Source organism: Chlamydotis macqueenii, chromosome 17, assembly GCF_036417535.1.
Source record: "Chlamydotis macqueenii isolate bChlMac1 chromosome 17, bChlMac1.mat, whole genome shotgun sequence".
Taxonomy (NCBI): domain Eukaryota; kingdom Metazoa; phylum Chordata; class Aves; order Otidiformes; family Otididae; genus Chlamydotis; species Chlamydotis macqueenii.
In genome coordinates, this window is record NC_141572.1 from 13,952,235 (window position 1) to 13,979,715 (window position 27,481).

General features: G+C 41.9%; 1 protein-coding gene across 1 annotated transcript in view; it reads left to right on the forward strand.

The window, feature by feature from the left end:
• The window catches only part of FBXW8 (F-box and WD repeat domain containing 8), a 51,527-nt gene that overhangs the window by 6,041 nt on the left and 18,005 nt on the right, over window positions 1–27,481 (forward strand). The window contains exons 3-6 of the mRNA XM_086761163.1: window positions 3,960–4,124; window positions 4,736–4,824; window positions 17,946–18,103; window positions 25,852–26,048. Of these exons, the coding sequence (XP_086617289.1) occupies window positions 3,960–4,124; window positions 4,736–4,824; window positions 17,946–18,103; window positions 25,852–26,048 (609 nt within the window). The remainder of the gene's footprint in view (window positions 1–3,959; window positions 4,125–4,735; window positions 4,825–17,945; window positions 18,104–25,851; window positions 26,049–27,481) is intronic.

Sequence of the window (27,481 nt, forward strand, 5' to 3'; positions counted from 1 at the left end):
TTTCTCAACAGATCAGAGGGAAATTGCCTTGAACTGTTAGCTCTGTCGTCTGAGAGATGGTTTACAAATATTTACCAGCACAAGAATTCTGTATTTATCTAGGACAAGGGAGACTGTTTCTAGGAATTTAAGAATGAATTGTCTTGCGTAAATCAAGAATTTCAGAAGCTTGCCTCTAGAGCTTCTGGGATTGTCAAACTGTTAGGCTTTTAGTGTTTAGACATTTTAAAAAAGAAAATCTCGTGTGTTTTTTGAGCGTACTTTTGCATCAAGGTTGTATATGGGTAAAAGTAATCATCCATCCTCTTCATAGTTTAGAGAGAGAGCGGAGAAATGGATGGATAAGGATATCCTGGGCTCAGGATGAGACTTAAAATAACATTATGGCTGTGAATTGAAAAGATGAGCTGCTTCCACCTGGTAAATGTGCACCTGAATGGCTTGGGGTTAAGAACTGTTTGGCGCTCTGTATTGTACTGAGTGGAAAGTCCAGATATTGCTGATTGAGGCCCCTGGATTCAGTGAATGAACCTTGAATATGTCATTGTGTGACCAGGGAAGAAAAGAAACCTAGCGAAACGAAGACAGTTATCAGATGGAAGGGATGAATAAACCTTCATTAGGATTTGAGCCAGCTGATTTAGACAGGATTAGAGGAAATTTAGGATTTGATGGAAGAGGTGGGGTGTTTTAAGGTTGGTGGTTTTTTTCTGAGGTTAAAAAAAAAAAAATCCCCCAAAGGCAAAACCAAATAGCAAAACCTATGTCAGCGAAAGCCCTTGAAGTCTTTCAGAACATTATTACTTGAACTATAAGATATAAAACTGTTCATGTGCGGAGCTCAGGGGAGACCAAAGTTCCTTTGCTGAGAACACTTGTGAACTGTAGTAAAAAGATAATAGGAACACTAAGGCAAAATTAAATTGGGGGCTCTAAATCAATAAACAACTCTGTAAGATGTTGTCATTGATCATTGTTGGAGTTTCTAGGTAGTGTAGATTTGGAAATAATTATGTTCGTAGTTTAAGAAGAGCTTTGCGCGTCTCAGCTGCTCTCCAACAAGCGGAATGTGCGGGTGCGCATAAATAAAGCTGCAACGCTCTGGCTTTCAGGGCCTCACCTGAAACTCGAAGTCAAGCAGATCTAATAAAGCTGACTTCAAGCCAAGGGCCGCTTTTAATGCGGCAGCTCGCAGTGGTGCTGTAAAGTGAAATGCTTGAGACACTTTTATTAGAGATTTCTCGCAGCTGAGGCTCGCTCAGTGGGGCTTTTACAAGGGATTGTCGTGCCAGTTCTGGTGCATTAAGAAAAGGGATCCTTTGGAAATTCATGCTTGTAAAGCAGCAGGATTCAATGTAATTTGATTTAAAAAAATCATAATAGGATAGGATCTTTATTCCCCTTCAATGTTTGTTCCTGAAAGTTGAAAAGGCAGTCTGAATTTTATGTAGTCCCACCCCTTTTTTTTTTTTACTGTCTTTTTAAAATATTTTTAAGACCTTGAAACTAGAAAGGTCTGTACAACATTGTCTATTTTGGCAAACTCCAAAGGTCTGTGTTTTTTCTTTTTTCTTTTTTTTTTTTTAAAGCAAGGCAAAATTTAGCATAGCTTGGCTGTGTTTACTTCTGCTTACGCGTTAGCCTGACCCCTCAGTGTCAGCAGAGGTGCTGCTCTTACGGGAGTGGGGCAGAGGTGCCGTTACCGTTGACCGCGCTTGGCCAGGCTCAGCTCCTGCAGAACAGCTGCTTTTTTTGTGTGTCAGCAAAAAGCTAGGTGGGTTTGTTGGTTTTTTTTTTTTTTCCTTTGAGCAATAATATATAGATTTACATTCCTTTAAAATCAAATTGAGAGCAAATTTCCCAGTAAACTTTATGGTTTGAAATTTGGATTGCCCTTTTTTTTTTTTTCCTTTCTTCTTTTGCTTTTGAACTTCCTGAGCATGTCCCTATAGAGACAGGAGCATTAAGTACTACTTTTTTATTACAGGATGATGTATAATGCTAGAGAAGACTCGGTGCTGTTTCTGTCACTAATAAGACGTTATGATTGCCCTATCCAGGTTATTTACTTTGATGATGGAAGGGGATTGTATGTCTGATTGTTTGAGGTCATTTGGTGAATAACCAGAATATTGGCTCTGTTGGACTTGGATATTCCTGTTTGAGGGCTGCTCTTGTATGTAGGTATCAAATCTTAAAAATATATTCAGGTTACTCAATCCCACTCCTTTATTTTCTCTCATATTAAACTTTTTTCCCCCCCTTGCAAGAAACAAGTCAGGAGATATGCCTTATGACGCAGTACTTGATTCCTAGTGGGATCTTGTTTTTTCAGAGCACTAATGATACATGAGCATCTTTACATCAAGACCAATGGGGAACACAACCTAAATGAGGTGGCTAGAATCTTTGTTAAATTTTCAAGGGGAGATCTGTGGCTGTTCCTGCAGAGCACGTCGTCCTGCTGTTTGGGGGCTCTATAGTATATGAGGAGGTTTGGGACCATGTGTGTTAGATATTTTTGCGCTTACTGGGATCCAGGAGACCTGTAAGACAGAGGGTCGTGTTGGGACTGACCTGATTTCTGGACCGTAGCTGCTATCTCCCTGCAATGTTGTCAGCCCAAAAAAGTGAGAACACCCACGAGTCACTCTTGGCCTGATGCTGCATTTAATACAGCAGACTAAGGCCTGTTCTTCCAAGTCACCAAAGGTAAAATTTTACAGATCACGTTACAAACTCTGAGATGGCTTGATTTATTTAAGGAGGGGGTGTGTTGTTTTCCTAACCTCTTTATAAGCCTCACGGCACGCTTTGTTGCTCCAGTGGCTTCTGCTCTGCACGGACTTCTTGCAAATCTGCACCAGCAAAAAGGATCTCGTACTTTCGGTGTTCCTCATGATATATGATTTTCTGAAGCTATACTTTGTATTTGAAAGCTATGGTTTTAAGAAATCTGAAGCACGATGTGCATGGCACTGACGAAATACAAAGGAGATTGCTTGTTTGTTGTCTTTAAGATTAATGTTCATCTTTCACCCCGCTGTGCCATGTTGTATCTGTGTGTAAACGTGGAACGAATGGCAAGTAAACGTGAAGAGATGGTCCTGTAAGAGTTTGTATCAATGGGAGACCTAGATTCTTGGTGTAACCTTGGGACTGGAATGGACATTAGATGCTTAATTTCAAGTTGCTAAAAATGATGTCAGCCTGAGAAGGTTCTTTTTAATCTTTTGGAAACAGCGTACAATTGATTGCTGCTTTCACCCTTAGCAGTTTTCATTGGCTACATCTGTTTTTTTAAATTAAGGATGACAAAGAACAAACGCTATTAAGTTGGCTTTTACCTCCTGAATCTTTAATTCTAAGCCCACAATTGATTATGATGAAGCTGTTCTCTCTGAAATGGACAGCAACTTGAGGCTACTTGAAAAACTTAATAATTAATTCCTATTTATGCATACTGTAATACAATAGGTTATAAATCACTGATGTCGTACACCTAATCAGGCATTGTCAGTAGGACTGTAGAGAGATTGTGCTGTGAGCTGAGAGGTTTTTTTAGCTACAACTATGAAAATAAATTCATATTTTTGCTCTGAACTTACAATGCTGTCTTGATTGTTTTTGTGCTGCTTTTCCTTAAAAAATTTCGAATACACTGATATTTCCAGTCAGCAGTGTGGCCACTAAACATTGGTATCTGTGTTGCGTGGAGTTTTAGTGAGTAGAAACTCAGTTATTTTCACAAGAATCCACAGAAAACAAGCATTTTGTTACAGGCTTTTTTCCCCCCATAGCATCAGTAGTGTGTTTGTTGAGATAAGAATTTAGTCTCCATGCAGGCCTATATATTCTTTTATATGTGTATAGTTCAGGAGTTATGTAAATAATTTTATATGAAATCTAATTTTTACATAGAACTTTATGCTCGCTCTCTGTATAAATTTGGTTTCTAGGTCAGCAGGACGTGGAAAGTACTCGCAGAAGACGAAGTGTTGTGGTACCGGCTGTGCCAACAGGAAGGATACCTGTTAGATACCAGCATCTCTGATCGTTCCTGCTGGAAGCTCGCTCTCAAGAACTGCCGTGCCAGAGAGCGCACGCTGAAGACCAACTGGAAGGTAAAAGGGAATTTCTTTAATGGGATCCAGATGCTGTAGAAAAATGGGAACCTGGTTCAAGCAAGTGGCAGTGAAGTGTTGGTCTTTTGTATTGCAACTTCTTTTTGCCAGTTAAAAGGAGAAAGCTGCTGAAGGATTTATGAGACTTTGCTTTAGCTGTTATACCTTTTTTTCCCCACTGAGTGATTACTTTTGGGAGTGAGTTGTTCTGTTTGCTATGCTATTCCATTGGCTTTAGTGAGAGAGAGATGTTTTTACTCTAACCATCCCTTGGTAATGGGAATTGGCCTTTAAGATGAAGGTTTCTTCCCCTACTCATTACATACCCTGGCTAAAAGAAAGCTGCCTTTTTTTTTTTTGCGGTTGTTGTGATAGTTGTTTCTCTACCTAAACATGGTGAATCATAATGAAGAGTGATAGCTTCTTTCTCCTCCCTTTCTGTCTGTAAAAATTCCAGGAGGCAAGCATAAAACAGATGGGTCTCCTCTCTCAGCCGCACTGCGACTTGTCAGTAGCAATAGCAAAGCTCAAAAGTTTTCCACAAAGGAGCAAATTTACTTGGTCGATGAACGTATTGCAATACCAACGCCGTGTCTCGTCTTTCTGTGCAGAACCGCATCGGTGCTGTGAGTCAGCTGCAGTATGAGCTGGGAAAAATTCTTTGTGATGTGCATTCTTGCGATGGAGTTGTTATTGCTGGGTGAGTATGAGGTTGCGTAACTCGTTTAATCTTCCATGTTTGAGATCTCATGTGCTGCTTTTTAACCACTTCAAAAGAAGCAACAAGAATGAATTCTTCTGACTGCAGTTCCTCTGTGGGTGAGGTAGATTGTCCTTAAAGTGCCTGATAATGATGGTTATCTACAAGTCATTTCAGCAGTGCAGATTTTTATTGTGTTGTTCAAAAAGCTGTCTCCTGTGCCTATAGTCCCTGTAAAGACTGTGGTACTTTCTGGTGAACTGTAGCTATTGTTTTGCTTGTGGAAGCATCCAGAATATATTAAATATTGTTTGTATCTAGTGAAAAATGCTCTTTTTATTATTTTTTTTCCGTAAAAATATCTTAATTGCAAGGATATTTCTGTGTACTGTGGCAAGAAAACTTTAGAAGGACTGTTATTTTTTTCCATTCTTATTTAAAAAACAATCTGGGGGAAAAAAAAACCCACCCAAAACCCAGAGAAACTCAAACTTCTCTTTTTCTAATATGAAGCTTTGTCAGGACTTCGTTTATTGCTAGCTATTCATTTGGTTTACACTCTTAAATACCATTTTGAGAACCTCCCAAACTCTTGGAAGAGGTTACCACGACTGTCTCCGTAGGTTTAAGGCTTTACTGTATTGTGCTTTGGTTTTACAGGTTGGGGAATTAGTAGCTCTCCAGAAGAAGTCACACGAGTAAATAAACCGTATCTCATCCTGGGGGCAGTCAGAGGACATTGTCCTCTAACGTACCAGAGTTCCATAGCTTATGGTAGCACTTCACATTACTGGTGTGCTTACGTGCTGTGGGATGAGAGGATACTACTTGTAAAATAAGTAGAAAATTCACACCCTCGTTATAAGAAAGGCGCTTTGAAATACGTTGCGTGTAGGTAACTCCCTACACGCAGTGGTTGTGTTCTAGCAATGAAAGTCCAGCTGAAGAGCTGTGCAGTCTGTGGCCTCTAGAGGGGCAGTGGCACACAGTGGTTAACCTACACAGTGGCCACTCCAAGAGGCTTGAAGAATTCATGTGGCTGGAGTATCACAGATCTTACATGGCCTCCTGCATGATGCTGAAGCTTCTTTGGGCCACCAAGAAGACACTGCAGCTGCCAGCCCGCTGTGGTCCGCGGCTGGGATCCAGCTCTGCAGATAGCAGCCTGACTTCTTCTGTGCCCTTCGGCTTGGGCAGTGTGTTTCCTGGCCTTGGCTAGGGCTCTGCACTCCTGTATCTGCTCCAGTGTCTCTAATGAAACCTCCTGTACTTTTTTGGGAGCCAGAAACCCCAGTTGTCTCCATGCTGCTGCCAAAACCTCCAGCTCTTATTTTTCTTCATTTTCTCCATTGTGTTTATATCTAAACATGCAATATACAGAAGGTAGGCAGAATAAATTAGATTTCTAAAGAATTAATAAACAAAGCGTATTAATCCTGTCTATTAAACTCAGTCTGTATTCTGGCTTGGTGTATTATGGAAGCTGGGTTAATGCAGTTTCACACAGTCTTTTCCTGCTGATTCTCCAGTTCCTCCAGTATCTCTTGATTCTTTTGGTGAGTTTGGTTTAGTTGGTGTGGTGAAGGGAGGTGGTGCCATTAGATAATTTAGGTTCTTGAAACGTTTGTGAAAATAGATGAGCAGGTAAGAGACCACTGAGGGAAAAGCTGCATGTGTGTATCCGTTAGGAAAAGTGATGTTATGGGTTTCACTCAAATTCCTTCTCTGAGAAAACAAATTTTAGTGATGAAGTATCTTTTTTATGAAGCTATGAGGATATATTTGATGAAACCACATAGGGAAATCAGAATTCAGCTGTTTGACCTAGTTAGTAAGTGAAGTGTTTAGAATATTGGAACATAAAAGTTATATTACTTCCTTTGCTATTTACTACTTGCCCTTCACTCTGCTTTGGTAGCTCAAGATCTCTGAAAACATCTCTTAAATTGCTGCAAGTAGAAAACCATTCTGTGAATCTTGCCCAAAAGAAGACAAATTTGTTGTTCTGCCAGTTGTGCTCGAAGTCTGCAAGACAGTAGCACACTGCTCCTCCCCTCAATAATATCACATAGTAAGTGGTAAATATCAAACAAGACAGACTTAAATTTATAATTAAATCTTCCAAGGGCACTAGGAGGTTTTGCAGGGAAATACTTTGTTCATTATGTGCATTGAGGATAGGTAGATTGAGGAGTTAGCTGGGATTCTGGTTTGTTTTGAAATCCAAACATAACCTTCCTCTTTCTCTCCCAGCTTATAGTATTGTACTTAATGGCATTGTGCTTTCAAATTTATCATAAAAAATGTAATGAATCTGGTGATCAATAGCTTGCTGTTGCATTCTTTCAGTACTAAAGAAGTAATTTAATAGCTGAGGTTAACAGAATTCAATTTTCTCCTCAGTATAAATATCAATTATCTGTTACGTTTAATGATTGTATCTCCAGTTTCGCAGACACTTACGGGCTTAGCTTTACATGTGAGTAGTCATAGATTACAGCGTGCATAAAGCTAAACCCACACAGGACTTGGTGAGACTTGAGAAGTTGGTGATGGTCTTAAAGCTCATTTTGTGTGTGGCATTTCCCAGGGTTTTCTAAGTAGTGCCTTGTGGCATCATTTACCTTTCTTTGTTCTTATAGTCGGGTTGCTGCACTGGAGAAAAATAGAGCTACTGGGTTTTTAGCCGGTTTTTTGATGTCTGACTTTGGGGAGCAGCTGCAGTGCTCTGGCTCAGCTCAGTCAGGCCAGCCAGGCATTACGCTCTGTCTTTATAGCTGGAAACTGTGGCAGTGTATAGCAGCTGCTCCCTGGTTTCAGGAGGTTCAGCTTGGGATCTTGGGAGATCAGACAACAGTTATCAAAATTAAAAAAGGGATGGAGGGAGAGATTCTCCAGCAGAAATGCTGGGGCCGTTGTGTATGTAGGGTCTTGGAGCAAGCCTGGGAACAATCTTATTTAATTTGAACCTGTGCTGTGATAGACTTGATCTTGTGTTCTTCACTATACTGCTTCAAACTCTGCTGGAAAGTGGAATAATTTTTATTTTAGCTGCTGTAGAACTTTCTAAAATCTTTCTGATTATGGGCAGGGTGGCTTAAAACAGCAGCTACAAGTAATACATAGCGGCACAGTTTGCCTGAACTGGTTCAGGAGTGGATCTCCTTGTTAATTTTTTGTGAGGAGGGTAAGCTCCGCAGTGTTAGCTCTCCCTTAGAGAAATGTACCTATTTCACGCACTCTCCTGTGCTTTCTCCGTGCTGCTGCCAAAGCTCGAGCCAGAAGATGGCAGAATATCAAGGATTGATTAAGTGCAACCTGAGCCGCGAGCTGAAGGTGGCTGCTAGCAGCTCCTCTTTCTCAGAGCGCCCTGCATTTACTGGCTGACATCAGATAATTCAATCTGGCCTGCGTGCAGAGCATCTTGTGTTTATCATTAAAATTTCATCCCAGCGGTTACGATGCTTGTTTTCTGGGTCAGTCCTTGAATCCCTTTTCATTTGAAACAGTGGTGTTTGTGGTTACCTCACTCCCAATCAATGTTGTATTCACCAGCCTTTCTACAGTTACATGTCTCGAAGGATCTTCTTTAAAGGGATATTGTCCTCTTCCCTCTCCATGTTCAATTCAAATGTAGTTTCTTCTTTAAGTCAGAGTTTACTTAAAGCAATTATATGTCTGCTCGCTTGGCTTTTACAGATTACTACCGATGATTATGTTCACTGTACGTAATACAGTCATATGTTTGGTTTTGATACAGAATGCCTGGATTTCTTCACCTTCTATTAAAAAAATCTCAAATATCTCTTTGTTTGTTTGGTTTTGTTTTGTTTTGTTTTTTCTTTTTCCTTTTAGCAAGTGCGTGTTCAGACAGTAAAACTGGTACTTTTTCTTTCTTAGCAGTGTTGACAGCCACACTGATGGGCATTTGTAGTCAGAGGTTAGATCCTCCTGGAGATACCGATCCTGGAACATGCGTCTGGTCCTTGTTTGAACTGTGTTATCGTTACACAGTGGATCCTGTGGTACAACACGTCTGTAACGTCTTGTGAAACTGTTCTGCCGGCTGACCAGCTCTGTGTGAAATCCTTAACGTGTGGCCCTCTTGAAACTGTGTGGTAAACTTGCCTTCTTGTCCTCCTTCCTCTCCATATTCAATTCAATTCAAGTGTAGTTTCTTCTTTATGTCGGAGTTTACTTAAAGCTTACATCTGCTCGCTTGGCTTTTACAAATTACTACCAATGATTAGGTTCACTGTACGTAATACTGTCATGTGTTTGGTAGGAATCATCTCACCTCACAACTCGTCCTGTAAAACCACACCAAGTCTGTTGTGAGTCAGGGTGCTGTTTTATTGTCCATTGTGTTAACTCTTTTATGCTTGTGGAAAGGACACTGTGGCTTTACCGCTGCTGTTTGTAGCTCTGAAAGCTTCCCAAATGAAAATAAGCAGAAGGAATCCAGAGTCAGACCACCTTTCCAAAGGCTGAGAAATATAAAGGTATCCTGACACTTTTTCTTTCTTCAGCGTTCTTTGCCTGAAGGAGTGATGGACTATTAGCTAAGAGCTTGCATAAATGGAGATTTAAGCTCATGCCTCTGCTCTGCCACCACGTCCAGTCTAGCAGATGCTGCGTGGAGTCCTACACCCCTTGCAGACGTGGCTAGGAATCAGCCCTTGGTTCTTCTCTTTCCATTTTAACTTCAGAGGTTTCCTCCTTTCCCCAGTAAGTACTGTCGTCTTTCCTGCAGATTTTCTTTTCTTGAGTTAGGGCTGGTGAGATTCAGCTGCCTTGAGTGCCTCAATAAATTTGCAGATTAACACTTCCTCCCCTTTCAGGGTGGAGCACACCTGGCACAGATGGTTTTTCTCCAAGTGATGCCTGATAAAGGCAATGAGAAGCAAAAGAACTTTCTAAAGATCCTGTGTGATTAGGGGAATCGCCTGTTTTAGAGGTGGTGATACGTTTTGATTCTCTCATGCTGAGAAACTAAATGCACTGAAATATTTTTCATATAGCTGTCTTCGTTCTGAAGGAGTCTTATGGGAGTTACAGTTTAAACACTGCAGCGCTTTCAAACAATTTGAGCCCTTCAGTTTAAGTCATTATGAGCAACACACAGACATAAAAGTAGCAGCTACTATATGGTAGTTTTCTTTGTTCTCTAGGATCACCTCCCACACTGCTTTCCTCTTGCTCAAAGGTGACCTGCAAATGACTTTTTTAAAAAAATGGGCTTGCCACTCTTTTTAGCTTCATAATGATGTGTGAAACTAGCCCGAAAGGCTTGAAAGCACTTTTCTGCACTCTTTAAAACTTGGTGTCAACTCTTATCTAATTTGGTTTCTTTGCTATAGGGCTTGTGGGCTATTCTCTAGGTATTTATTATTAGCTCTTGCATCTTAATTCACTGTGTAGACCTGAGGAAACCAAAATATTAATTAATAATGAAAATGAGTAAAAGTTAACAAACCCGAGTCTTAAACAGCCTGAATAAACCTCTGCCTTATTTAATTGCTTAAATTTCACTTGTATAATGGCACAACTTTGATAGGTTTCTCCTTCCCCTCCCAGTGATTGAGAGCCCGGGTGTAAAACGGAGCAGTGAGGCAGGAGGTAAAAATACTTGCTTTTTTCCTTCAGCCTTCCCCAAACCCTTTGTGTTCTCTTCACTCATTCTCATCATTGTTAAGAAGTAATAACTGTCAACCTTCTTCTACTCAAGTGGGTCACCGTTAGGAGGATTGAAAACAGGATGACATCATGAGTTCAGAGGGGTCGAATGACAAACTACGGGAGCTAGGTAAGGTTGTGTTCAGTGACAAACACGCTGGCTTCTCTGTCATTTGGTGAAAAAGAGCCTTTCAGGTGAAACCAATAGCAGAAGCTTGATACTGGCTCTTTGTGAAAGCTGCTGCTCCAGCCTGCCAGACCATTAAGCTATTGGTTTACCTGTAGGTTTTGCTGGATGCAGAGGAGCACGTTGCTGCAGTGAGCTGTGCTGTGTGCGTAGTGATGCCCAGAATGTGGGCATCACTTCAGAACAAAGTCACGGCAGTTACTTTTTGAGCTTGTACAGCCTGATTTTCTACTGAGACCGGACAAACCCATCCTATTTCTAGTAAACTTCTTAAACATTTCATTTTTACTGCTTTCATAACCTACCAGCCTCTGGGCTGGTGCCATCAGTGCCTCGAGTTCAGGTGATACTTTTACTCCCTGCTGTTTGCAGTGTGTTGTAGTTTGCGTTCCTTCCAAGACGTAAACATATCAATTTACATCATTCTCAGGTGGTGTTTTCTTGCCTGTATCTGAAGCTGGAGCTATTGTTTTATTTGTTGCATTTGGTGTTTGTCCCTTGTGAAAGAATCGGGCTGATGGACCAGCTCCTTCCCAAATTGCATCACGTTCCTCTTGAATTCTCTTGAAAAAATGTGGTGGTTTTTTTTTTCTTCTTCTGCCATGGCAGTAGCCTTAGGCAGTGCCCACAGTAATATGTTTCCTTGGTCAGAGTAACTGGTTTAATTAATGGACCTGGGCTGATGCAAACCACTGGAATCTTGATGTAAACCATGGGAGATTGTTGGCCTTAAAAAGAAATTAGTAGAAACAGTTTGGCTTTTTCTCACTTCTGCTTTTGTAAGTGTTCATTAACTTGTTTTGCCTACTGTATAACCCTTTGGCTTGTTTCTGGTCCCTTGGTATGACATTTGCATGCACTTGAAATTAATAAGAAAGTGAGGCATGCAGAAGTACTTAGGATGGTGAAATGTTAATTTTGTTACAGATAATGATAAGCTGCAGAAGAACTGCACGCTATCTCCAGCAGCTTAACCCACTTTCTAAAGCTATGATTTCTTAAATGAGGGCTCGAGAATGAAGGCGTAAGCTTTCCACAGCTCACTTTCTGAGCGTGGTCCGTGGGTTCTGAGGTGGATGTGGGTTGAAGAACTGCATAGCCAAGTTCCCAGCAGAAGAGTTTGGGAACTGATTGTAGGGCTGCTCAGGATGTATTGGCTACATGATAAGTCTGAAAATAATTCCAGATTGGGTTTGGTACAAGTTAGTAACTTTTTCATAACTACACTCGTATTCACCCAAAATAATCTGTGTATGGAATCAGGGACATTACTTTTCTACTTCATATTCTTCTGTCAGTATTAAATTTAATTTCGTATTCAGTGTTGGGATTGAGGTATCTTCCAGCTTGCAGTGGTTTTGGTGAGGAGGTTTTGTGAAATTGGCCGTTATGAATTACCACTGTCTTCCTTGAGCCTTATAGAGAAGATGAAGCTGAGGAGCAATTTGAACCAACTTACAAAGGCGTTTGGACTTGGGTTTGCCTGTTTAATTGGACCTTATTCTTAAGCCTACGGAGGGGGTCTCTGACTTGGTACCTTAATTAACCACATGAAGGACTGGTTAGTTGCTTTTGGTGGAATAAGGATGAAAGGTCTGAGATGCTTGTTACAGCAAGACAATACAAAATACTCATTATTTTACTTGCTTACCAACAGGCAGCCATTTGAACAGTGCTGTAGCTAGAGACTGTTACTTGAGCAAAATTCCTACTGACTTCAATAAAATGCACTGACATTGTAAGGACTTCATAATAAGATCTTTTGAGTGTTAACAGATGGTCGCTGACTGCCTGAAACAAAGTTGTGGAGGTTTTGTTTTGTTTTGTTGATCACCGCAGGTATCTGGAAACTGAACAGACTTTGCCTTCTGGAAATCAAACCTGACTGTGAAATAAAGGTTTTTCTTTCTTTCTTCATTTTTATTTTCTCGCTAGAAATTCTTTAGAGGAAACATAGAAAATGTAAACTGATTTCTGAAGCGTCTTATCAAGAGTCTTTGGTGTTTAGGCCAACCTAGTGTAGTAAGACTTGCCCTGGAGTGGTGTGCTTGAGGCAACCTACAGAATGGACTGAGGCTAGCATCCTGCTTCAACAGAAACCCAGCAACAGTCTAGTTGACCCGCTTGTTTGAAGCGAGATTCTCCAGTGCCAGCAGTAAGCACGCCATGGAGGAAAGCAGTTTGTCTTTGCTGCTGCCGTGGACTGCATGAGTAGAGTCTCGACTGTTTTGAAAATGTTCCTGTTAGCAGTTTTTCTTTTGTGTATTTGTCAGTTTATATATTAGTTGCAGTTGTACTTTGCACAAACACTAATTAGACAGCCATCAACACTCAGGGCCAAAGGCTTACTAACAATGCAACTGTGATAGCAGTGTCTTAATTGGTTGAGTATAATTGTCATTAGGCAACGATAAAGACATCTGGGGCTCTGGAGAGAGATCAGCCTCCCCCTCCTCCTTTTCCCCAAATTTGTTCTGGCTATTGCTATCCAACACAGTTGAGCTTTTTCAGATGAGATTCTGTGTTTTGACCAGTTTCCTGATGTTTTTCTCCTTATGAAATCATCTGCCTCTTCAGCACCACTTCATTAGAGCGGTGCCCAGCCTCCATCTCTGCTTCCTCCCACATGTGCTCTGCACTTCACCACCTGCTTCCCGGCCATCGTGGGACATCGGCGGCTTTTAACCCCCAGCTCCTTCTCCTTCGGTCTTCTGCTTTCGCTCGTGTGAGAGGGCGCGAGGAGATTGTTCATCTCAGTATGACATTGCTGCCAATAAAAAGTAGTTGAAATGCTTTTGATTAGTGAGTAGGTATTTTTATTATAGCATGTTTTTTTATAGTGCTTATTTTTATTACAGTATGTTTCTAGATACTATATGATTTTTTTCTTTCAATTTCTCTATACAATATGCATTGCTTCATTTCAGCAAGTTTTTCATGCATATCTGTAAAGCTTAAGCTGAATTTGCAGACTAATTTTTACAGATGTATACACCTCTGTCCATAATTACAGCACTGGCTTGTCAAAGAGAAGTATGGTTAGAAAAATATAGCTCTTGTCTTTCTCCTGCTGCTGCTTCTCATGGGTATGTACTGAGATGTTCAGCAGAACAAGAGCAAAGTGAAGTGTAAGTCCATCAGAGCAGCTGAGTTACGTGGGTGGAGAGTCTCTGTTGAGAAGCTTGGCTGTGTCTGGTGAGTAGGGAGAGAAGCATGCAGAGCTGAAAGCCGGGCGCTGCGTGGATGAAACACCTTGGAAGGCATCAGGGCAGGGGTATCTGGAGAGGGGGAAACTTGGGGCTGTAAGCAACAGTCTTTTTCTTGTTGCTCCCTGTTGTGCTCAGGAAAGCAAGACTTTGAACGGGCTTTCTCAATGAAGTACATCAGGTATGGTCTCCAGTGTGGTGGGGTTTTTTTCTTTGAACTTGGGAACTCAGGATTTGCAGGTTTTGGGATTGTTTTGGTTTTTTTTTTTACTGGTGTGCAAATGGCTTGTATCAGATGTTGGAGTATTTACCTGCCACTCAATACACCCATTAGAAGAAAAAAAAAAAACCAGCAGCTGAATGCTGTTGGTATTACAGCAAATAAAATGTATCTGTTGTTATATTAAACAGAAATGATTTTTGGTTGGTTTTGTTTTTTCACTCCAGCAGAAAGCTATGTGGCCTCTTCGTAGCCACCTCGATAGAAAAATGAGTAACAAAATAAGTTTGGAGGACTGTGTCGGTTCTGGAGCAGACTTAAGTCTTGGGTTCTTTCATTCAGGAGCTAGTAATCCAAAGAGATTTTCATGGTGAAGTGTAAAGGCTGTTGTGGTAGGAAATGAACAGAAATAGTGAAATTATCTAGAAATAGGTTCCATACAGCGCAGCGCGTTCTTCCCTTCAACCATCTCTATTGATATGGCAGATTTGCCAATTATCTGCAATAAAGCAGCCTTTTCATTTTTTTTTACAGCAAGGCAATGCTTTAATAGTTTAAAAGCCTTTTGTTGTGGTTACAAATTGAAAGTGTGTTGCTCTTTACAACAGCATTAAAAGCGGGGAGTGGAACCATTACATTTTTTAATTCTGAATTGGCTTCATCTGTGTTTGAAATTCTTCCAGTTCAGCTCTGGTACAGTCCTAGTCTATGCTGGTGCGTGCGGTGGTGATGGCCAACGGATCGTGTTGTCGCTGAGGAGATGGTTTATATCTCCCATTTCCCCAGGCTGGTTCCCTGCCCAAACCTCAGCCTCCACTTATGTTTCCAGCATGGTCTAGTAACATCTCTCCAAATCCTTTAGGTTTGCCGCACGGGACTCAGAAGCTGTCGTGCTGCTCTGGGAAGGATGTGAGTGGTGTTGAGTGAGACAGGGGTAGGAGCGATACGGGAGGGATGGGGGCAAAGATGCCTTGCAGCCCAACTCCCTCCTCTGCCCGGTGAATGTGAAGCACTTATCCTGTCTTGCAGTGCACTGGTGGGATTTCTGGACAGACGCAAATGAAGGTAGGGTTTGCTGGGTGCTTGCAGGGTTCTCCCAGCACATACAGTGCTCTATTTCATGACAGAACTGGAATGAGCGCTATGGCCAGGGTCGTCTTCTGTGTTGTCCTGCGGTATCTGTCTGAACTCACCAGAGCGTACCTGAGGCACACGTAACAGGCCCTGGTGTTCAGGCCCTTGCTGGGGTGGGAGAGCAGCACGGCTTCATGGTGTAGAAGTGAAAGCTCTTCAGCACGTTCCTGTTCATCACTGGAGGGGAAGGGGGTGAAGATGAGGAGGCTGCAGGGTGAACTGATGCAGAGCCTACCAAGCAGAGACAGTTCCTGCGTTCAACAGGTCCCAGCACAAACACGTTGGGATTTGAGTCAAATTTATTTCAAACTGATAGTCAGAAACATTTGGTGGTTCTGTTCCAGTTTGAGCTTAGCTGTAGAGGTGGTTCAGATTCTTCTTCAAGAACAAAGAATGGTTCGAACTAAATTTTGACTTGGTTGAATTCTCAGATGGAACTCAAGCACTTTGCTGTGGTACTGTGATAGTGTCTCTAATTCCAGGATTGAGGTCCATGTTGTTTCTTATGGACTGTAGCATCTTGAGCCCTGGGTCACTTGTGTTGCATGCTATGTGGAAAAACCAGAAGCAGCGTGCTCAGAGAACTAGCCAGCCCTGGGTCTCCTCTCCATTCCTGTCACTATTGTCTGCATCTATTACTCTTTCTACATTTTTACATTTCTTAAACTGGAGTACGTGAGAGCGAGTACGTATGTGTGCTAGGAGGAGATGCTGTTCTTCCTTGCTTATCTGAGGAGGAAAATGAATATTCTGTCTCTTAGTTCTGTCAATTCTGCCAGTATTTTATGTCTCCTTTGAACCTCACTTTTCAGGGTCACGTAGTGACAAGACAATTTTGGCTTCCCTCTTGAGAATAGTCTGCTGCTCTTTGCAGTTAGGAGAAGTTTGAAAACACGATCCACACCAACCCAGATGTAAAGGGAAATGAAAAGCAACTCAAAATTAAAATCCTTCCAAAAGGTCGTGTGTGTCTTGTTGAATGGGACTGCAACAGATCTGTGCAGTTACCTGTCCTATTGTGTTTCATCTCCACATTTTAAAATGTACCTGAAGTGAGCACTTTGCAGTTTTGTAAACTGAAGATGGACTAACCTGGACTGCTTGTTTGGTCCAACATGAGGTGTTTAGCTTTGCTTTGGGGAAGCTTCTTTCTTGATCTGTTCTTTTTAAATAGCACTGCTGTAAATTGGAAATGAAAGGACGATTCAGAGAGGGATTTGGGCGTCATTTGCAGGAGGAGGAAGAGGAAGAAGTGCTGTCCTACCCTATTCTCTCATTTTTTCCTGTCTTACCATGCGAAGCACTGAAGAGGAAGCCAGGTGACAAGGACACAGTTCTCCTCTCTTCCTGATTCAGTGCGGAGAATTAATGTGCATCTCTTTCTGCTTGACAGATTTCACCGCCCCCCTCAGGCACTTTAATTAGTTGTATCAAGTGGAGCATTTTCACTCAGAGATGGTGGAAGTAATCTGCTCCAGAAGACCTGTAGCCCAGTTGCGTGGTGCTTCCCAAAGATCTGGGTAACCTGAGTCGAAGTCCAACCTCTAAACCTTTATTTAAGCACCTTCCTTCCCCTCCATTGTGAATAACTGTTTTCTTGTTTTTCCTTAGAAACATAGAACAGCCAGATTTCTACCCAGTAGACATTTGAGGCTTTTTGGAACCATTCTCTTGAAATACTTTTCCCCCCAAAATCAGGGTATAGCAACAAAGCAGGAAGCACCCTTCATTTTCCCACAGAATCCAAGCTTTGGGTGTGGCAGAGAAGGACATCTGAGCCTGTTTGACTGTGTTAATTGTCACAGTTGTGTCAAAACTTAAATAATTCTTGAACTGTCCCAAGTAACTGCTGAACTGTGCTCTTTGGCCAGTCGTGGAGGGAGCTTCTCCTCTACTTTGCCTGCAGTGTTGTTTACCTTTTTCTGTGATAGTATGTTGTGTGCCGCAGCGTACATGGCACAGAACAGTTTCCACGTTGCTTGCTGTGTTACAGCCTTCGTTCGTTCAGATATATTTAGTATTATCTGAGAAGTTTAGTTCTGTTTTTTATTTTCTCATTGGCAAACTGTAGTTTGATGCTAAACTGTAGTTTTTCATGTTGCAGGGAGAGAGCCTTCTGCCAAGGCAGCAGCACTGCCTTAATTCTAAAGACAACACTTAACTATAGTAATAAATTAATTAATCTTCAGAGGTGTAGGCAAATCTGATCCGTTGATGAGGCGTTAAGTTTATTTCTCTAAAGGCAGTAGGTTGGATGGGTATGTGAGTGCCTGTATGTATGTACATAAATACTCTGATTAAACAGCCTTTGCTTGGCACAGCTACAATCATAATTTTTTGAAGATCGAAAGGAAGCAGTTTGAAGTTTTGCCATGATGTAATTTTAGACTCGTTGCTGATTACATTTTTTTTTTTCCCTTGAGCCCAGCTCTCCTTGCATTCTCTACTTAAAGCTAATATCGATACTTGGTGTCATTCTTGTAGTTCCAGTCTACCTGCCGCCTTAGTGGCTTGATGTAAATGGGAATAAAATGAGGAAGGCTGATGGGCTTGTGCACAGAGTGTATAAACAGGAGGAGAATCAGTCTAGGAGCTGAAAGTGGCATTGGGTTTTAAGATACTTCTTGTTTCTTCCTTCCCTCTCGTGCAGCTACCTCTTTTCAGCTGTTTTGGGCTGAATAATAGCCTTCTTTTCCAGATACACATCAGGAGAAGTGAGGTTGTGGGACACTCGCACCTGGGACTACACAGCCCCCATCCTGGAAGCGGCGCACGGTCCTGGTGATGCTGGACCTCAGCCACATGTCTCCTTTGTGAGGATAAACAGCTCTCTGGCTGTAGCGGCTTACGAGGACGGTAAGTCACCACAACTCTCCTCCCTATTTAAAAAAAAAAAAAAGCTTTACAAAAATGAAGCAGCTGTGCTCAGCTTTTTGTGTGTCTGTAATCCTGTACGTACACACACACACGCACACACTTGCTTTTATGTGAGAAAGTTGGCCAGTAACCCTAAATGCATTAGGAGGCATTGGAACACAGCACCCATTAAAAACGATGTTTAATTCCTACTGGAACTGCTGCGCAAAGCTTGAGTGCCAGGCTGTAGTCCAGCCAAACTATCTTAAGCAAATAACTTGTTTAGCTATAAAAATATTAAATATTCTTCCACCAGCCTTCTCCTCTGTCCAAAACTCCCTTGGGGTCCTGTGAGGCTTTGTTTTGGGAATACTGGTGAACTTGCATGTCTGATGAATCTGCATCCTTTCTCGCTGTTGGCATAGAGTACGGATGCACGTTTTCTTCACTGAGGTATTGGTTTGCAGTGGTGGATTACTATTGATACAGAGAAATAAAAACTGTGACCTAATATTTAATGAAACCAAAATAAAATCCTTGTTATATGCATTGTTTTAAATATACTTAGATGTTTATATAATGGGCAACAAGAGCCAGAGACCAACTGTGTATCTACTGGACGTGGGGACAGCGATTTAAAAAGTCAGGCTTGGACTGTGCTAGCTAATTGGGGTGTCCTAGGCTGAGCTGCTCTGTTGAGGCACAACTCGGCTCCTGTCATCTTCCTTTAAAATGTATGATTTGACGCTTTTAAAATACTCTTTACTTATACCCAAGGTGAGGTTTTTAAGTTAGGGATCTTTGTACACATACTCTCTTCGATCCTGGAATTTCTGCATGTGAAAACAAACCCGAAGATGGGTAATCCAAACAAACTCTCTAATCCACATATTTTATTTTAGAGTTAAATTCAATGCTTTATATATGAAAACCACTGTTTCAACATCCTTAGCTGTTTTTCTAGCATGGATCATGCTGGAACGTTTTTCTGTGGCTAAAAATTGTTGAGGGGCAATGTTTTCTGACAACAGTGAGTCTGGTATTACAGAATATTCGTTAATGTTATTTATTTACTGGAGTCATAGGAAATTATAACACAGTGATAATTTTAAGTGCTGGCTTTTTCTCCAGTGTGCTAAACAATGACTAGCAGAGGGTCTTTTTGTTTGTTTTTCAGTCTCCCACTGACTAATCTAATAATTTGTCTTGGTTTTTTTTTTTTTCTATCATATTCCTTGATGTCAGTCCTGTGTGTGCTGTGGATAAACTAGTTTGCATAAAGCTCGTGAAATTTTATTCTTCTGGGTGAAAATTTTAATGGGCTCTGTGATACGGCAGTTCCTCTGCCCGGTAAGAACAGATTAGTTTCTATGTGAACAGGGAATTCACAGAAGACTGCTTTTTAAAGATGTTTACGAACTGGAATCTGAAAGTGTATGTTTACAGTTTGGTGGAGAGAATTTGAACTTTTGGAACGGGAGGACTACTTTGAAGATAATGTGTTTGATTGTTCTTTGTTGTACTTTTCCAGCTCCCTTTTCTCTTTGTTTGTAAGTTTGCCTGACACAGAGAAACCATCTGCTAGTTTTGGAGGTGGTGCTGTCAGGCAAAGAGTCTAGACTTCTCTGTCGAATCCCTGGCTAGCGGACTCGTTCGGATAACATCAGTTTCTCCCAGTTCAACAGAGCTCACGCAGCGATGTCCTTGGCATCCGATCACAGGGAAGAACTAACAGGCAGATTCTGCTCACGCCGTGCCTGCCTCACAGCGCTGTTTTGCTGGTTCGGTAGTAGCAAACGCTTCCCAAGGCTTATGAAATATAGGAAGGAGAAAGATTTGTCTTACTGGGATGCCTGCATCCAAAGTGAATTGTAACTCCATGATGGCACTAAAGCAAAATTGAATTGTGACTCCTGGTGGATGTTTCCGACGGCGTCAGCCTCTGAGAAATAAGCTGCAAAGAGAGGATAAATGAGAGAAAAATGTATTGGGAGAAAATGAAGTTCCCTCCGCCCGTGCCAGTACTCAGTGGGGGCACTGTGTGTACACCTGGGGCAACGGGACTTGGCAACTTGATCCACAGTTGTGATTTTTGAATTCCAACCCACTGGCCTCATATTTCTTCTGCCTTGTTTCCTATTGTCAGCGCTGGCAGTCCTCCAGTTTGATTTTACCACTAATTGTGTTGCACGTTACCGAACTGAAATGAATCAAATCAAAATGCTTTTCCTGGAGCATTAGATAAAGCAGGCGAGGGTTCTGGGTAATGAGCAGATGCTGCTAATGCAGGGACAGCACAGGCCTTGCCAGGACTCCATCTGCTCCATGCTTGCCTGACTTTGGCTGGGAGCCACGGCTTTTGGGAAACAGCAGTCTACCTTAGCCGTCACCCTCCCCCCTGCCCTCCGGAGTCTCATAGTTTGACTTGAAAACAATGTGCTGCAATAAGAGAACATACTTCTTTTAAAAAAAAAATAATAATAAATGCTGTGCTTCATAGTGGTGCAGGCATGGTGAGGAGGTGCTGCGCTGCCACCCTTCGGGGTGGCACTCCGAGACCCGTTGGGAGGAGTTAGTGGTACTTCACGAGTTGCGAGTAGCAACTTGGAGCGCAGGAAGGTGGTTTCGGCGGGGATCAGAAGTGCTCATGCTTGTTGGCAGGCTCCAGGAGGGGAATTTGGCAGCGCTGCTTTCTGGAACGGGAAATCTGTTGTCTTGTCCGTTCTGATGCCCTTAAAGCTGCTTGCGGGTGTTGTCCCTTCTGTACCCTCCTTGCAAAGACAGAAATGGAGTAATATGTTTGGAGTCTTCCTCTGAGTGCCAGGACATGCTGCAAGATAGCGAGAGCAGGGAAGCAGGCTGGCTTGAATAAAGGAAAAAAAATTTTTTAAGAAAACCACACGTAGCATGCAGTAGTATATTTATTCCCGTCGGATACGTACAGGTGGCTGTGGATGCAGAGCTCTTGGTTGGTGTAAATGCTGTGTGATTCCACGTCATGGTCGGTGAAGTCTACCTCTCCAGTCCCCAGGTTGGGTACAAAATACAGACCTTGTCCGGCCTTTTCTGAGGGGACTGTGCAGGAGTGGTGTCACTTGGAAATCTCTGTAAGAGAAGTGACGGAGATAAAACCTGACCACATCTGGTAGAAGCTGATGTGGTAACGGTAACGTAAAGGCACGACTCTTATGACGGAGGTCTGGTCTCTCGCTGTTTGGTATGGTACGTAGCTGCTTGTACCTGCTAAAAGTTGAGAAACAGCATTGCAGTGAAAATAAAATATAAAATTTCAGTTAATAAACACCAAGCATCTACTAGGGTCAAGGTGACTTTGTGTTGGTGATCGCTCTGACTAGAAGTGTTTTGGGGAGAAATTGGGAATTCGAGATAAGCAGCCTTGAGATTTCAGGCTGCTGCTTATTTCCGCCTGTGTTAACCGCTAACTGTACTTCATAGAAGTATGGTGTTATCTGAAAATTATGGGGAAATAAATCAATATTCCCAGCTTAGAGGAAAAAATTACATGTAAGAAGTGTTTTCAAAAGGTGAAAAATAATTGTATTTTGTTTGAATCAAGATAGGAAGTGGCAGGACTGTGACCAACAACAGGAAAAACCTCGTGTAGATAATGTGAGGTAAGCAGCTTCTGGCCATCCGGCCCAGCTGTGTTTAGAAGCTGAAGAGAATGAGCGTGTCCAGATTCCCTGCTGTAGCATGTGCAAATTTCTGTCTTTGCTTTTTTTTTTTTTTTTTTTGCAGATAATGCACACATAGATTGCTCTACATCTTTGCTAAGGCTCACAGCTACTACCAGCTGTACCATCTTAACATGGGAGAGCTGATGTAACGGGGCACTGGGATATGAGCGTAGGATCTTCTGCGCCCTCCCACTGCTTAGTCCAGGGGTTCCCTGTGTGCAGGTAGCGCGAGCGGCCAGCTGTCCCCTGCTGTGGCTAGCTCGCAGGGGCTGTGGCTAGCTCGCAGGGGCTGTGGCTAGCTCGCAGGGGCTGTGACACGCTGTATTATGCTGTCAAGCACAGCCAGTGTAACATTTACAAATGTGATTTAACTTTTTTTTTTGCCTCTGTGTTTATCCTGCCTTTCCCTGTTACAGGATTAGAGTATTTTATAGGAAGAGAAACTTTTTTTTTTTTTCCTTTGTGGCAAAAGTATTGCATTTTATACCAGAGAGAAACCTATGTGAAAACAGATGTAAAAACCAGGTGCTTTTGCAGGATGTCTTGTGTGCTTCCAGGTGCAGAGAGGGAAATATGCTGGAGCTGGGCACTGTTAATGGAGAGCAGCTTCCAGCCGTTCACCTTCGATGTGGCAAGAGATGTGTAAGAGTGGCTGATGCTCACTAAAATTGGAGTACAGTCCGGATCAGCAGCGCACTGTGTAAGGCACAGTAGACTCATAGTTACATGTTTTATCCAAATACCTTCCACTCTAGAGTGGATTACGATAAATAGACCTTGCATCAGGCCACGTTTCAACAATATGTGGGGTTAGAAGTCACAGACCGAAATTCTTTGTGCAATCTGGGCTGGGGTGCTAAACGAGAACACTGGTACAGTGATGGTAATGTCAAGTGGCAGCAATTACACCATCTTCATCAGCATCTCGCACTTCACTCGTTTCCTTGAGCCGAGATTAAATATAAGCAAGCTGTAAAGTCTAAATCGGTTTGAGGAGTTATTGTTAGAGTTCAGTTGGAATAATCACGATTGTGGTGCAGATTTTAGCTTGCTGTGGAAGTATTGCTTCTAATTTTGGTTTAATGGCTTTCTAACACTTCTAAGGTTACAGTATTAAAAAAAAAGAAGATACTGTATGCTTGCAACCTTAACTTCACCTTAGGAAAGATACTGCTTTGGAAATGAATTACTGGTCACTACTGGAGGCAGGAAGATAGACTATGTAAAGTAGTGATCTCATCTGCACTGGTAAATCTTACGCCTAATTTCTTTTTGTGTTGCCATACTAATAACTTCAACTGTAATGGTTCCTTTTTTCTGTCTTTACAGAAACATGATTGACTGTTGCAAAGGCTTGCACGCTAATAAATACATTTTGCTGTTTCTGCAATGAATTCTGAGTAGCACTTTCAGACCTAGGAGTAGCTTTACCTATTTGTAAGTAGAGTGGAGTGTTTGCTTCTTCTGTGTGAAACTTGCTAGTGTTGTCTGCTGCCTTGTGTGAATGCACACACCGGTTTTGACAGTAGTGCATTTCCACGGAGGGTCCTTGCGTGCGGCGGCTGAAGCTTCTGACTGCTAGCGAGGAGCAGAGGATGGAGGATGTACATACAGAATGGTACGCTCTTCTGGAGGAGAGGGAAGCAAGGAAGGGACAAGAAATACTTTTGCAGGCAAATAGTTGTTCATCCTAATGAAAGAAAATGGTATTTCTCTTGCTCTGTGCATTCCTTTTGAACTCCCCTTTTTACTCCTGATATTGTGCGCCTTCATTAAACAGATGTTAATTTGTGACCTGTCAAGTCACTTGGTTCTTTTGATATTACCAGGGATATTTTCACACTGTATTGTGCATCAGGTGTTGCACGTGTTGTGATTGCCTGATAAAATTTTTAGATATTTTGGACAGATTTTGATATCGAACATTTGGTGAAAAGTACCTTTCTCAAACTGATTGTACTATTACATGAGCCATTTTCCCTGTCTTCTGTTTTTGTGATGTTTGAGATGCAATATTAATAACAGTGGCATTGATGCCCAAATTTAAAGAGCAGAGCTCTGAATTCTGGGTTTCCCGGTCAGAAGAGGGTTCTTTGATTTGAATGTTTTTTTCTATTTTGCAGGACTTTCATATATTAATACACTCTGTTAAAAACAGTGAAATGCTCCTCAGAGATGTGTAAACAAAAAGACTTCACTGAAAGCAAAGCAGCTTTTTCCCCGTCACAAAAGTGGTCTTTAATTGGGATAAACATTATGCAAAAAGAAAATATTCCTGCCTGGAGGAGCCTGGCAGCACTATTCATCACCTGGTGAAAAAGTCCAGTTCTGCCATCATGACCTGATATCACTGCACTCTTTTATCACTGATGTTTGTTTGTTTGCTTGTTTAAATCAGCTGTCCTGGAAATGAGACTTCCCCTGTTCCTTTTTTTTTTTCCATTTGGCGCTGAGGACTCGCCGTGAAGGCACAACAGTGCTGCTGTGCAGCCTTCGCGTGGGGCAGGCGGGGCTGCGGAGGGAATTGCAGCCTCTGCTGTCCATTTGTATTTGTTAACTTGTCTGAAGCGTAAGTGTGTGTGATGCGAGCTAGCATTCTGTTTTTCAAAACCAGTTCAGCAGTTATTTACCTTTCAAGCAATTAACATAATTACCATTATGCTAAGAAGTAATTTTGGGAAGTTCTGCTCTGAGCCCTTATGACTCCATCGAGACAGTTTTAGTCGGGACTTATCTTTTTAATGGAAGCCTAATTGCAGTTTTGGCTTTGTGTAAACAAACAGAGGTGGCTAATTGTTTAGGCAAATAGCAGATTAATTTAAATATGCATCCCTAATAAAACAAAAATGGTCCCCATTATGGTATTCATTCCCATGGCGAGGAACATAAATATTCAGTGGGAGTGCCATTAGACAGGGATCTTAAGGATTATCTGCATTATTTCATATGGGTAGCACTTTCCAGATACCAAATAATCTTTACAAAAGCAAACATAAATCAATTTAAACTCATTTAGATACCATTTCACTATGTGCAGTTTCATTACCACACTCTTGCTTCACCTCCTCTGGGACACGGGAGGAGTGTTTGCAAACTGGCACCGGTGCCCGTCCGCAGCTGTCTGTCAGAGCTTTTATGTCTCCTTTTGAAGGAATAGCTCCCATTAATCATTTCATCATTAATGGCCCTGCTCAAGTAGAAGGAAGGCTTCTCCAGCCCTGCCTGTCACATCTGAAGATTGCTTCTCTGTTAATTCGGTGCAGGGGTGACCCAGAAGTCCCCCGTTCCGCCTGGCCCTTCTGTTCTGCGCTACACTCCTGATTGCTTCAGATTGCGTTTATTCAGATTATTGCTTTAATGTACCCTGCTTTTGCATGGAGCGTTGGCCATCTACGCCGGGAGAAAATGCGATTGCAAATGTATTGTCTTTTGACTTGTACTCCTGGATGCTTTGGGGTTTGTGTTCCTTAGCTTTCTGGCAGCACTGAACTTTTTTTGCATTTTCTATTTTTCCAGAGCATCAGGATTAGGAGCTTTGCTGCTGGTTTCAAGCTGCTAAGAATGTGACTGTGGTGTGTGCAGAGCTTCAGATACTTCACTTTAAAACTTCTCTGTATGCAGCAGAGTGACTTAAATTTGGACGTGGGTTCTTCCACGCTATTTTTAGTGCTAATTGAAGGTGACTATATAGAGAATAAAAATTGAAGTGTCTAAGTCTGATCTTCTCCAAATGTGGAAAAACGAGGGAAGTCAGGCAGTTTTCCTTGAGGTAGATACCAATGTTACCTGAAAGTGAAAAATTAGGAATTACTTACTGAAAGCCACCAGAGCCTCTGATGCCAGAGCACAGAATTTTGGAAAATTTCCTCTGAACCTGTCACGTGGTGCTGTGCAGTGTCCTGAAGTTCTGGTTTCCTGCCCTGCAGTCTCTTGTCTGTGTATTTACTTTTCCATTAGAATGCTTCTAAGCTTACATCTTTAAATGATCTTCTGAAGTTTTGTTAAGTTTTAAAATAACACGTAGTGATGAGGTTAATTTTTTGTGTACAGGGACCATTAGTGTTTGGAGCCTGATGTTCGGGCGGGAGCCGGTCCATCGTTACCAGCACAACCAGAGGATACAGGCTTTAGCTCTTGGTTCAGAGGGCGCAACAGTAGCGACGGCGTCTGGCTTCGAGGTCAAAGTGGAAAGCGCTAATGACAAAGGATTCTGGCAAACTGCAGAAACATTTGAAATCCAGAAACTGGTGAGTCTCCAGGCTGCCCAGCTTCATTCCAGGAGCTCCTGATCCACTAATTATGTTTGGTATGGTTAAGAGAGATCTTATAAAAATCTTACAAGTGTGTTGTGTGAAGTAGATAACGGCATTTTCAGCTAGAGGCTGTGATATTTGAAGCAGGTTAATGAATGAGCCTTTCATTGCTGAAGAGCAAGGGTGAAATGCTGGCTTAAGCTACAAGTGAAAATGAGTAGAAGTCCATATGGTGCAGGAGGTTGGCTGGTTTGAATTATTTTTTTTGTCAACATCAAACTAAGTTGGCTCATTTTGGAAATCAGTTTTCTCACATAGAATTGGAGCTAAAACTCAAGGTCTCATTCCAGAGCGATGCTATCTGATTAATTCTGAGGCAGGATATCGCAGGCGAGCTAATAGTAACACTTGTGAAGCTGTAACTAGTTTTGCAGCTTCTTTAGGTTGCACCTTCTGTCACTGAAGTTTTGAGACTATTAATTAAAAATCAAAGCTGTCCCATTCTCTGAAGTTTTATTATGTCTCAGAGCATCAACACTTTTTTTTTTTAAAAGGAGAAGGAAGTGCGCAGGAATAAATGGGGTCTTGCAACCTCTCTCCTATTGCAGCTACTACGCAGGTAGTGGGTATGAAGTTGTGTATTGAACCACTCCTGATCAAGCCCCTCTCTCAAAGCTAAGTCAGTCTTACAAGACTTAAAATGTTTGGGGATTTTATTAGGAAGCCTCTTAGAAATAAACAGAAATGTTGAAACGCCACCCCCTGCCCCATTGCAGTTGGATCCATTTTACTCTTGCAGCTTGCTTGCTGAGAAGTGTCAGTTGGCCACATGTGGAAGACACTCAGGACACCACAGTCTCTTCTAAGGCTGGGTTAGAAATCAGCTGTGCTCTTGAGAAGTTTAAACCCTTCCCGTGGTGAGACCTTTCAGCAACGTCTTAACCACTTACTGAAATGGGAAGAGCCATGCCTTTGTGGTCTCGTGACAGAGGATGGGGAGCTGATATTTGGGCTGTCCTAGAGCCGCGTGATGATGTTTCTGTTAATTTAGGGTGTATATACATGATTGCAGGGTAAGCATCCACTATTCCCTGTTAGTTGCAGGAATGTGTTGCCTCTTCTGGAGCACCATATTCACATTCTAGCCAGGAGATCTGCTTTGTGTGCTTTAACCTTATGACTTTCTGTCCTTCATCTGAATGAGTACATTAAGCCTTGCTCCTTTCTCTGATGTGCCATTTTGCTGTATTCTCTTGTAATATATTCTGATTAGTTTTTTAAATGGGCTCATTCTAAAGTCTGTGAAGTAGATTTCATCATAGGGGCTAAACTTGCAAAAGTTGAGAAATAAAATTGATACTTGGTCTCTTTCTGAAATTAATCCATAATTTGATGATTCAAGATAGCCCATAACCACACATCAGTAG